At 42.7% G+C, this 13,124-nt stretch overlaps 1 protein-coding gene across 2 annotated transcripts in view; it reads left to right on the top strand.

Annotated features, from left to right (window-relative positions):
* UBE3D (ubiquitin protein ligase E3D) overlaps nt 1-13,124 on the top strand; it is a 457,021-nt gene that overhangs the window by 1,080 nt on the left and 442,817 nt on the right. For both annotated transcript variants that reach the window (XM_082250092.1, XM_082250091.1), the window contains exon 2: nt 11,483-11,679. In XM_082250092.1, coding sequence (XP_082106218.1) covers nt 11,483-11,679 — 197 coding nt within the window. The remainder of the gene's footprint in view (nt 1-11,482; nt 11,680-13,124) is intronic.

Here is a 13,124-nt window from a genome sequence, read left to right as displayed (position 1 = left end):
CGATCAATGTCTTGGACCTCTGAGCTATCAGACCGTGTCTGGATCATTGGACAGATCGTCTTTAGGGATGTCCAGTGCGCATTCAATCGGACAATGCCACGGGCTTATGTCAATCACCAAAAAAAAGTGTCCTGGCGGCTCTGGAGGTAGTCGGCATTCTAATGTGGGCAGAATGGTTCATTCGAGCCCTCTCTGCTGTGTACATTCCCAGGGTGGAAAACTGACAGGCAGATTATCTCCGTCGGCAGGCATTGGACTAAGGGGTGTGGTTCCTATATCCAGAGGTGTTTTATCATTTGTGTCTCCGGTGGGGCATCCCCGAGGTGGATCTGTTGGCGACTCTGCTCAACAGAAAGATGCAGAGGTTTGTGGCTTGGTGGCAGACTCGCTGGTGGCCCCATGAGGTCAGTATCGTCTATTTACGCCTTCCCTCCCCTCAAGCTTCTGCCAAGACTACTACGCAGGATCAAGGCAGAAGGGATTCAGGTCATCTTAGTGGCTCCGGAGTGGCCTATCCGGGCTTGGTATTCCAATCTGGTCCAGCTGGTCGCCGACGTTCCTTGGAAGCTTCCTTTTAGGGAGAATCTGCTGTCCCAAGGACCAATCTTCCATCCTGCTTTACAGTCTCTGGCTTTGACGGCTTGGCTGTTAAATGCCAAGTGCTGATGGATAGAGGTTTATCTGAGTCGGTGATTCCAATCTACATCTATGAAAATCTACCAACGTACGTGGAAGACGTACATTGTGTGGTGTGAGCCTCTCGGGGTTCATCCTCGCTCTTTCTCGGTTGCTCCGATTTTGACCTTCCTTCAACGGGGAATTGAACAAAAATTGGCCTTGAGTACCAGGTACCAGTAGGTAACACAGATGTAAGATCATAAGGTGAGCAGTCTGTATGCATAGGTGAAGGCGAGCACCAGCACTTCATTTTTATACCTCAAAACTAGCACTTTGTATTTCTTTGCACTGCATGGGGGAATGATGTATGAAGTTCTTTTGTCTTAAAGGCACTTATGTATTATGGACTTTGTTTCACTTACTGTCATATTGTGAATTTATTTTCACTGTTATCACTATTTACCTTTTTGGCGCAACACTGGTTTACTACTATCATTAAAGAGAACCTGTCACCTAAAAATCCTTACATAGGGGACTTTTTGTCGTTCACCCCCCCCCCCCCAAAAAAAAAAAAGGGTGTTTACGCATTAAAACGTTGATTGCGATACACATGAGTGAGTGCAATAATTCTAGCACAAGACCTCCTCCACAACACTAAACTGATACCTATAGGGGGCTTTTGAAGTGTCACCCATAGAAAATACAGGGTACTAAAGTTTGTGCACAAGCACAAAAATGTAAGGTTTGACATATTGAGCATCTATTTACTCTGAGCAATTTGAGTAGTTTGTGTTTGTTTACCATAAAATTCACTTTAGTGTGTCTTTTTTTACTAAAATTTTGCATTTCCTAGACCTTTGCTGTAATAACATGTGACATGAAAAATGTGTCCTTCCACTACTTTATTCTCTTGGGTGTCTGTTTTCAGAAAATATAAACAGTGCCTTGAAAAAGTATTCACACCCCTTGAAATTTTCCAAAGATTGTCATGTTAAAACCAAAAATGTAAATGTATTTTATTGAGATTTTATGTGATAGACCAACACAAAGTGGCACATCATTGTGAAGTGGAAGAAAAATGATACATGGTTTTCAGATTTTTTTTACAAATAACTGAAAAATGTGGTGTGCATATGTACTAAGCCTTCTTTACCTCTAACTAACTAAATCTAGGGGAACCAATTGCCTTCAGAAGTCACCTAATTAGTAAATAGAGTCCACCTGTGTGTAATTTAATATCAGTGTGTGTAAATATATATGTATATATATATATAGATATATCTATATATATAGATATATCTATATATATATATATTTTTTGTTCTGTGAAGCCCTCAGAGGTTTGTTAGAGAACCTTAGTGAACAAACAGCATCATGAAGGCCAAGGAACACACCAGACAGGTCAGGGATAAAGTTGTGGAGAGGTTTGAAGCAGGGTTAGGTTATAAAAAAATATCCCAAACTTTGGGCATCTCACAGAGCACTCTTTAATCCACCATCCAAAAATGGAAAGAGTATGGCACAACTGCAAACCTACCAAGACATGGCCGTCCATCTATACTGACAGGCCGGGCAAGAAGAGCATTAATCACAGAAACAGCCCAGAAGCCCATGGTAACTCTGGAGGAGCGAGTGGCGATTTTGGCTCTGAGTAAGAGGGTGCTCCCTCGAAACGCGTGAGCCACATCAGGTTTTTGAGGACGCCATCACACTATCCAGCAGTAGAGAAGTGTCCTGGAAGCGAGCGGTGCCCATTTCCTATATGCTTGTTCATATGCTACGTTTGTGAGTATATTGTACGCTACCCTTCTTTGATTTTAATAAACTTTTAAGTGGTAATGCACAAGGTCGGTGCGCCCTTCTCTTGTTGTTTTCTTGTAGTGCCTTTTTGATACCCTTTGTCCTGAGGGGGGCAGCAAGACTACTTCATTTGTGTCATAAAACCGCCTAGAAGATTCACCTTCCCGCATACCACTTGAGCGCAGGAGAGATATTGTTGTTTTTAAAACTCTGATTAGCTACAGAGATCCACAGCTCAGGTGGGAGAATCTGTCCACAGGATAACTATTATCTGGCCTTTGTGGAAGAGTGGCAAGAAGAAAGTCAAGCCATTGTTAAAAAAAAAAAGCCATAAGTCCTGTTTGCAGTTTGTGGCATGTGGGGGACACAGCAAACATGTGGAAGAAGGTGCTCTAGTCAGATGAGACCAAAGTTTCACTATTTTGCCTAAAAGCAAAATGCTATGTGTGGCAGAAAACTCATTGCATATTACCCTGAACACACCATCCCCACCGTGAAACTTGGTGGCAGCATCATGTTGTGGGGATGCTTTTCTTTAGCAGGGAACAGGGAAGCTGGTCAGAGTTTTATCTAATCTTCAGGCCTAAAATAATTTTTTAAACGTGTTCAAAAAAACACAAAAAGGGTTTTGGCAGCGAAAGGGTTAGAGTCCATTCACACTGGCACGACTTGTCAAGCGACTTGGTCAGCCTGACAAGTCGTGCACCGTCGCTCCCACTGTGTAGTACAGGAGCCGTTCTTATAGGAGCGACACAAGTCTCTCCGACTTAGAAAAAGGGTCCTGTACTACTTCGGGGCGACTTGCATTGACTTTCATTATGTGAAGTCCGTGCAAGTCGCGCCGAAGTCGCGCTGCACGCGACTTCACAGGTCGCCCCCTAAGTCGAAGCGACCTAATGTGAACGGGGGCTTAAAGAGGTTGTAAACCTCCAAAAAAAAACTAAAAAAAAAAAAAAACCTAAAAGACAAATGCATAATGAGCTAGTATGTATCGCATACTAGCTCATTATGAAATACTTACATTAGAACGAAGCCCCCGTAGCCGCGCCTGCACGCTGCTGACACGGCTGACATGTTCACCCGTCTTCCTTCTGTGTTCGTGTCCTCTGGCCATCTGATTAGCTGGAGCCGCGATGACGTCACTGCGGGAGCTGCCGTTCATGGCACAGGGCTCTGAAGGAACGACACGGGCAGCCGTTCCTTCAAAGCACATGCACCAGTGATGTCACTGGCTATATGCAAAGTAAATATCTCCTAATTGGTGCATGTTTAGGAGATATTTACAGTACCTGTAGGTAAGCCTTATTAGAGGCTTACCTATAGGTACAAGTTAAGTTACATAGGAAGCTTTACTTCCTCTTTAACCTCCTCCCACCTGGCCACTGCATATAAATGACCGGGTGGGAGCTCCGTCATTCTGAGTGGACGTTCCCATATGTCCCTCAAAACGTGCGGCTGGGAGGCCGCACAGCGATGCGATTTCGTGAAGGCTGTGATCACAGGACACAACCAAGATAAGATAGGGATATGGACACTGGGATTGGCCCTCCCAATCACGAAACTGCTGTGTCTAATCACAGCCTTCACAATGTAAACGGAGGCGCTTGTCTCTGTGACAGTTCTCCCCGCTGAGCTCAGTGGGGGAGGGGAGAATCTGCAAGATCTGTGACAGCTTCTTTGTGTGCAAGGATGTTTTTGCACACAGAGCTGTCACAGATTCCACCCCCCCCCCCCCACAAATACACCAAGCACCACTGTCACCCCTGTCCCCATACACGTCAATGTCTCCATAAAACATCTGTACCAGTGCACAAAACATCTGTCAGTCCCCCATCACGTGTACCAGTGCACAAAACATCTGTCAGTCCCCCATCACATCTGTACCAGTGCACAAAACATCTGTCAGTCCCCCATCACATCTGTACCAGTGCACAAAACCTCTGTCAGTCCCCCATCACATCTGTACCAGTGCACATAACATCTGTCAATCCCTCATCACATCTGTACCAGTGCACAAAACATCTGCAATAGTGCACCATTGGGACATCAACATCTGTCAGAGTTCCAGTGTCCCACCAATAAATAAATAAATGATTTAAAGCGCCCCCCAATGCTCATGTGTAAAGGCGAACGCACACATTTGTCCTGTACGCATACGTAAACCACACATGTGAGGTACCGCCGCGGCTGTCCTAGCGAGAGCAATAACCCTAGCACCAGACCACCTGTGTAACTCTAAACTGGTAACCAATAAAGGCTTCTAAAATGTCACCTATAGAGATTTTCAAATACCGAAGTTTGGCGCCATTTCATTAGCGTGCGCAATTTTAAAGTGTGATATGTTTGGTATCTATTTACCCAGTGCAACGCCAAATTTTATATTTTACTGGAAATTTGGGTATTATATTGTCTGTGTGTACATTGAAATTTATTAAAATGTATTTATGCATTAGTGTGTAAAATTGTGTTAAAAAAAACTGCTGCGCAAATACCATGTAATATAAAAATTTGCAAAACCCACCACTTTATTCTCCAGGGCCTCTGCTACAAAAATATTTAATGTTTAGGGGTTCAAAGTCATTTTTCTAGTAAAAATACAGATTTTTACTTGTAAACAAAAAGGGCCAGAAGAAGGCCTGGTCTTAAAGTGGAGTTCTGGCCTCAAATACCTTTTTTTAACTAAAAATACCCCTATAATACTAATCCATCGCCCTTTACAGAACCACTATTCTCATACTTACAAGGTGTACTGTATTGGATTCTTGTCAAAAACGCTGTCTGAGCGTGGCCATCTTGGATGTGGGCATCTGAAGCTGCAGTGTAATCTGCTGTGTCCTTCTTCGTTATTCCAGGGAGTGTTCTGGGAGTTCTTCCTGATTCCAGCCTCCTGGGAATTATGACAAACAGCTCCCAGGATACAATGCAAAGGCGGAAGTGATGTCGGTGGCCGTGGCCACAGAGGGGGGAGAAGGAGAAAGTACAATCAAAAATGCCCTGAAAATAAGAAAAGGGACCCCCGAAAAAAATTGAAAATGCCCAATTGCTGATCAGCATAGCGAGCACTCCAGGAATCCCTAAAGTTACAAAATAGGCCGGAACTCCGCTTTAAAGTGGATTATGGCTGAAGGGGCTATTTGGATGTTGCGCTTATCTATGTGGCCTAGCTGTGAAAGTCTCACACGTGTTATCGCCACGCTCAGGAGTAGCAGAATGTGTTTTGGGGTATAGTTGCAAGTGTGGCAATGTTGTGTGTTAGAAATAACTTGTTAATATGACATTTTTGTGGAAATGTCACCATGCCTCTTATTATATACCCTGGACTGTCTTCTTTCTAAAAATTTGGGGGGTATTTGTACTGTCTTGACATTTGAGGGCCTCAAGAATTTAGACAGGCCGTCAGGACATCTGGTGTGATACATTTTCAGTGATTGGTACCATAGCTTCTAAACTCTATAACTTTCACAAAGGCCAAATCATATATCCTGATTTGGGTTATTTTTTACCAAAGAAATGTAGAAGTATAAATTTTGGTCTCAAATTATGAATAGAAGTTACTTATTTGCAAAATTGTATAACAGAAACAAAGAAAAACACATGTTTTTTTTTTCAAAATGTTCAGTCTTTTTTCATTTGTAGCGCAAAAAAATGAAAACCCCAGTGGTGAATAAATACCACCAAAAGAAAGCTATATTTGTGTGGAAAAAAAATGGTACAAATTTAATTTTGCCATAGTGTTGCATGACCGCGTAATTGTCATTCAAATTGTGAGAGTGCTGAAAGCTGAAAATTGGCCTAGGAAGGAAGGGGGTCAAAGTGCTCAGTATTGAGGTGGTTAAAAGAGAATTATACAAAAAAAAAAAAAAACAAGAGATTAGGTAAACCCACAAGTGCTTTTTTTTTTACCACTACTATTTCTTTATACTGGCTTTTGAAATTTACAAATCTAGCAGTTTAAAAATTGGATGAAAGGTTTAACACTGGGAAACAGATTTTGAAAGATAAGTAGTGCATTTTATATACAACTATATAGATCATGATGAGGGACACGTTAGGAAGAAAGAGGGACATTGTTCCAAATCAGGGGCATTCCCCCGAAAATTAGGGACAGTTGGGAGCTATGTTGATACTCATGTAGGTGGATACAGCATTGATCCGATGCCGTAACTTTCCCTCTCCACCGCTACACCGAGAACTGAGCAATCAGACCGCTGATTGGGGTAATTAGTGTTATATTACAGAGGGGATTAGATCATTTTAAAATAATTATGAGAGCAGCAGGAGGGGAGGGGGCGGGCACTTACGAGCCGACAGGCCGCCTTAGTTAGTCCTAACCCCCTGACATGCCACATTTGGCATGTCATTTTTTTTTTTGGGGGGGGAGCGGGTACCTAGTTTTGACAGCCAAATCCTCCGGGGCTTAAGTGGTTAAGATGAGCATTAAAGAAACCGTACATTATAATAAAACAGTATCATGTAACATGACAGTGCCGATATTCTGCACATTTAAAGAATTTATTTTTACACTGTCCTTTTTAAAACATTTTTTATTTTGATCACTTTTATTCCTGTCACAAGGAATGTAAAACATCCCTTGTGACAGTATAATGCAGTGACAGGTACTCTTTATGGAGAGATCTGGGGTCTAAATGATCCCAAACCCCTCCTCTGCACTTAAAAGCATTAAAAACGCCAAGTTTGGCTGTCTTTTTTTTTTTTTTTTAATCTGGCGCCTTAAACACTCCAGTACCCGGAAGTAATGTCATGACATTGTTTCTGAGTTTTTACATCAGGGACCTGTTGAGAGGTGAATGCGGCTTTGCTCGGGTCTTCGACCAGCCAGCGGACGTGCCGACTGGTCACTCGGGTCTCCCGGCAGGAGGGGGGGTGGGCGGCAGGATTGGGGGGGACGTCAGAATTTATACAGCTCGTCTGAGCTGTCAGAAAGTAGGGAGTGAGGAGCTGAAGTTATACTTTGCAGATCTCAGTAAAAAGTGCTCTGAGGGTTGATTGGGGAGAAAAGACACCCCCCTTCACACAGCACACAGGAAAAGAGCTGAGGCTGTCAATCACAGACTGTGTGCTGAAACTCCCACCCCAGTCACTTCTTTTTTTCTCCTGGTGTCAGGGAAAACTTGTCAGAAGTGACTCATGCAAATAGCAGAGAAACTGGGCAGGAGACAGAAATTACACTTGAAGCCTGCAGGCTTCACTGCTGGTTTCCCATCCAGAAGATGCCAGCGCCCTGATGAATCGCTGGATCCCTGGACAGGTAAGTGTTCTTATATTAAAAGTCCTCAGCTACAGTATTTGTAGCTGCTGACTTTTATTTTATTTTTTGTGAGAAGGACTGGAGCTCGTCTTTATGTTTACGTAAAACTATAAAATAAATATAAATCAGCACAAGGGACATTACTTGCTTTCAGTGAGCTGTGTCCCTTTTGTTGCTGTCCTCCTTTTTCTAAAGTCTTCCTAGTTCGATGCCTCTCCTCCACCCCACTGTCATAATCTTCCGGTGCAGCGGGGGTTATTTGAACTAAGGGACTGGGATAGGCAGTCATCAGGAGAGCCCAGTAATGCCCACCCTTTTTACTCAGCTCCTGCATTCATAGAAGCTGTTACTACAACTTCCATAAATGAAACAGATTCTATGAATGGAGGATAGGCAGATGATTAATTGGTCCACTTCCTCCATTCCTAGATCATGTTTTAATAGTATTGATGAGCATTATGAACAGTACCTGGTCATGGTGTTACACCTTGTTACTGCTTGTGTTCGGTAAAAAAAAGTTACTGCAAAACTGATTTAAACCAGAGCTCCACTCATTTATTTAAGATACAATAAATCAAATGCCCATCCCCATTTTATTGTAAAAATCAAATAAAAAAAGTGTAGCACTTTTTGCCTCCCTCGAAACCCGTCAGCCAGATATATGGATACCATCACTTCACTCAGCACTATAGGAGTATCCTGGCTGTCTTGGAGATGATTGGTTCATTGTCTTTGCATGCATGCATCTATCATGTTTGTGGGTACAATTTATGTTGCTTTTTTGTATTTTAAGTAAACCTTTTTAGTGGTAATGCATGAGGTCAGTGTGCCCTTCTTTTGTTGTTTTTCAGTATATTTGGATACCCTAGGCCCTGAAGGGGCGGCAAGACCTTAGGTGGTGTCAACAAAGACCAAATAGGAACACTCACCTTCTTGCATACCACTCGAGCGCAGGAGAAAAACAGTCTTTTGGAAATAGTTAACCATCATTGGTGTCAGTGTGGGAAATAGTGACCCACCATTGGTGTCACGTGGGGGAAATAGTGAACCATCATTGGTGTCACGTGGGGGAAATAGTGACCCATCATTGGTGTTAGGTGGGGATAATAGTGACCCATCATTGGTGTCGGTGGGGGAAGTAGTGACCCATCATTGGTGTCGGTGGGGGAAGTAGTGACCCATCATTGGTGTCGTTGGGGGAAATAGTGACCCATCATTGGTGTCAGTGGGGGAAGTAGTGACCTATCATTAGTGTCAGTGGGGGAAGTAGTGACCCTTTATTATTGTCAGTGGGGGAAGTAGGGACCCTTTATTATTGTCAGTGGGGGAAGTAGGGACCCTTTATTAGTGTCGGTGGGGGAAGTAGTGACCCATCATTGGTGTCGGTGGGGGAAGTAGTGACCCATCATTTGTGTCAGTGGGGGGAAGTAGTGACCCATCATTGGTGTCGGGTGAGGTAGTGACCCATCATTGGTGTCGGTGGGGGAAATAGTGACCCATCATTGGTGTCGGTGGGGGAAATAGTGACCCATCATTGGTGTCGGTGGGGGAAAAAGTGACCCATCATTGGTGTCGGTGGGGGAAATATCCTCATATCTGTGGGAAGAATAGTGCCCCAAGGGACACACAAAGGCAAGAAAAGGGCCGCATTTTGGAGACCATTGTTTTAGAAGCAGTAGAGAACCAGTATAGATTTGTTTGATATGGGAGTAGGAGGGTTTTATATTAGCTTGGTATCTGCATGTGGTATGCTGCTATGTAGTCAGTTTAACACTCTCAAGAACACATTTTATGCATGAAAATTCAATAATCAAACAATGAGGATGCAAAAGCATCGAGTTACATTGACATATCCTTAGCTAGCCTCTGCTATTTTTATTTGTTTTTTTGTGATCCTTACGATGGAATTAATAGGACTTAGGCTGTCCATACGTAGGTCCAATTTCGAAAGAATTTTCTTTCGAAAATCAGAAACTTAGTGCGTTTTGTGATTCGATGGTGCCACCATTGGTTTTGAATTTAGACCAACCAAGCCTTCAATTTAACCTCATATTGCTACAGAAAATAATTTTCATAGCTGGGAATCTTCCTTTCTTTCCAGGAATTTTCTTTTCTTGCACTCATGCACATCCAGTGTGAATCAGTAAAGACGAAAGGATCGCTGCTACTCCCGACCAGCCCAGGTGAACAAACGATAAAGAGCGGTCTCAGCCTACGCATCTTTACCAAACCACACACCCTAATGCATCTCGCCCTGCCCACTGGGTCTTATTCATAGGATCCCCCTGGTTGGCAGGGAGAAATGCATCAGGGTATGTGGTTTGGTGAAGACATGTAGGCTGAGGCCGGCCCTTATCATTTATTCACCAGGGCTGGTCAGGAGTAGCAGCAATCCTTCCATCGCCCTCTGGATTGGTATCAGGACAAGCCTGCAACCTATGCCTCTAGGACACAGGGATATGTGGCGCCAAAAGCAATATAACAGGTTCAAGTGTTAATCAGCTTTTATTGAGGTTTAAGCTTCGTCAGCATATACTTACCCATGCCGCTCAGCTCGGCAGACATTACTGGATATCCTGTTTATAGCACATAGCTATCATAATGTGTATGAAACAGGAAATATTCGCTGAGAAAATGTGAGTGCTGGGTAAGTTGTCTAATGATGTTAGAGAAAAAACAAAGGATAGATTCCTAGTGGTATTGGGGACCAAGCTTGTAGGATACCTTGGGTTTAGTCAACATAAAGCTTTTTCAAGCTTTAATTTAGGGAAATTGCTTCTCCTTAGCACAAATCAAGTCTCTTCATACAGGTACAAATACAGCATTGTGGTCCACAGGTTACTGTGCTCACCAGCCGGGAGAGGGGACTCAACAAATTGTGTCTCTCAAGCCGCCCAGCTTAGTACTTTCTAACGCTAGAGCTTTCAATTGGCTCTCATGTGCACCGTTAGCACCCTACCCTTGGGCTGCCGGAACCTCCTACAAATAGTTTGTCATTTTGAATGTTTTAACATGATTTTTTTTTTCCCCAGTTATTTTCAGATGAGATCTTTTGTTGACCTAGACATTAATGGCAAACCTTGGCACCCCAGATGTTTTGGAATTACATTTCCCATGATGCTCATGCACTCTGTGGTGTAGTTGAGCATCATAGGAAATGTAGTTCCAAAACATCTGGGGTGCCAGGGTTTGCCATCACTGACCTAGAGTAAAGTAAACCCCCCTCCATTGCAGGGGTTACGTTCCGGACCCAGCCACGAAAAGTGAAAATCCGCAAAATAGAAAATGCATTGTAGGCATGTTTTTTTACTGTCACTGTACGTGTAAAAGCATTTTAAGGTCTTTAAACACACTTTTAAAACAATAGAAACTTATTTAAACACATAAGATACTGAGAGACATAGCAAGAGCTATGGAAAACACAAAAATTTTTCATTTTTAATGATTTATATAGTAAAATAACATTACAAAAAAAAAACGCAATATACCGGGACCGCAAAAACTGAACCGCGATGGAGCGGGGGTTTACTGTATACACTTTGGGTCGTGTCCCTTTTTAATGATATTTTTGCCATATGCATACTTGATGGTTACTGATATGATGTTATCTTGTTTCCAAGGAATAGGTTGATCTGTTAGGCTGTATTCACTTGTGGCCTGATGAAGAACAGGGAATGCCTGAAACTGTTGCCTTTGTTGTTTTGCATCAAAAGCCTGGATAACTTTTAAAATGTTTGCTGTGACCTGTTGCCTGAACGTTCTCTTTTTCATACTCTTTGTGTGTTTATCTTTTAGTGGCCTTGAAGGCAAAAGATTTCCAATCGACATTTCCGTGAGTCAATCAGCTTTGCAAATTCAATCTCCGGATAGCTGTGACAAGCTTCATCTGCCACAAGAGGTCAAGCTAGTTCCTTCAACGTGTAGATATGTACAGCACGTCTCTGGGGAAGGGTTACATGTAAGGATGAAGGCTCATGTTGACTACAAAACAGGTACTGGCTCTGTTAACCACTTAAGGACCAAGTCTTTTTCTGACACTTGTTGTCTACAAGTTAAAATCAGTATTGTTTTGCTGGGAAAATTACTTAGAACCCCCAAACATTATATATATATATATATGTGTGTGTGTGTGTGTGTGTTTTTTTTGTCAGCAAAGACTCTGGAGAATAAAATGGCGGTCGTTGCAATCTTTTTTGTCACGCGGTATTTGCGCAGCGCTCTTTCAAACACAATTTTTTTGGTAAAAATTAATTTCACTGCATTTAAAAATAACTAAACCGTAAAGTTAGCCTAATTTCTTTTGTATATTGCAAAAGATGTCACACCTAGTAAATAAATACCTAACATGTTACGGTTTAAAATTGCGCACACTCGTGGAATGGCGACAAACTACGGTACTTAAAAATCTCCATAGGCGACGCTTTAAAAAAATGTTAACGGTTGCTAGTTTAGAGTTACAGAGAAGGTCTTTTTCTAGAATTATTGCTTTCACTCTGGTGATTTCAGCAATACCTCGCGTGAGATTTGAACACCGTTTTCATTTGCGGGTACGGCTTAACTTTGGGTTTTTTTTTTTTTTTCATGCGTGAGCTCACGGGAACAGGAGCGCTTTAAAATTATTTACTTTTTTCCTATTTTTTTTTTTTTTTTTATTGTTTTAAAAAAAAAAAATCTTATCACTTTTATTGCTGTCACAAGCAATGTACACATCCCTTGTGACAGTAATAGGCAGTGACAGGTACTCTTCATGGAGGGATCGGGGGTCTAAAAGACCCCAAACCCCTCCACTGCACTTCAAAGTATTCAAAATGCCTAAATTTAGCATTTTTGAATACTGACATTTTTTTTAAATCTGCGCCATTGGCGGCTGAGTAAACTGGAAGTGACGTCTCTTCTGGGTTACATGATCAGAGACCTGATCAAAGCCAAATCCGATGGGGCAGGAGACCTGGGCAGAGCCGCGGAAGGCTGCGTTGTCCCCTCCCGCTCGCTGGAATAACGGCCGAACGGCTGCTGAGCTGCATCGGCTGTGATCTTCTGAAAACTGACCGCCAGCTCTAAAAAACGGTACCGGGGTGATGCCGGCAGCAGCCCGGTACAACTATCTCTGCAAGCCAATTGTACAGGTACGATGGTTTGTGGGAAGTGGTTAAAGAAGAATTTAGGAACAACTGAAAACAGATTATTGAAATCCTAATCCAAGACCAACAAATCAAATTGGCAAATGTTATTAAAGTTGAAGGAATGTGAGCCTTTGGCAGGGCTCAACAAACCGCAGAGGCCATAGCGACTAGAAATTGCGCCCTGCCCCCTTGGCTTTTGTCAGCTGTCTTCCCAATTGCTGACTGCACTATGCTCTCAACCAGAGAGAAAAACGCCTCTGTGGGATAGGAGGCAGGCTTGGGGGCAGTTTGGGGGTAGGGGAGTTGAAGACTGT

This window comes from Pelophylax lessonae (assembly GCF_965119305.1).
Source record: "Pelophylax lessonae genome assembly, chromosome: 3".
NCBI classification, from domain to species: domain Eukaryota; kingdom Metazoa; phylum Chordata; class Amphibia; order Anura; family Ranidae; genus Pelophylax; species Pelophylax lessonae.
This window is presented reverse-complemented; position numbering and strand designations above follow the sequence as displayed.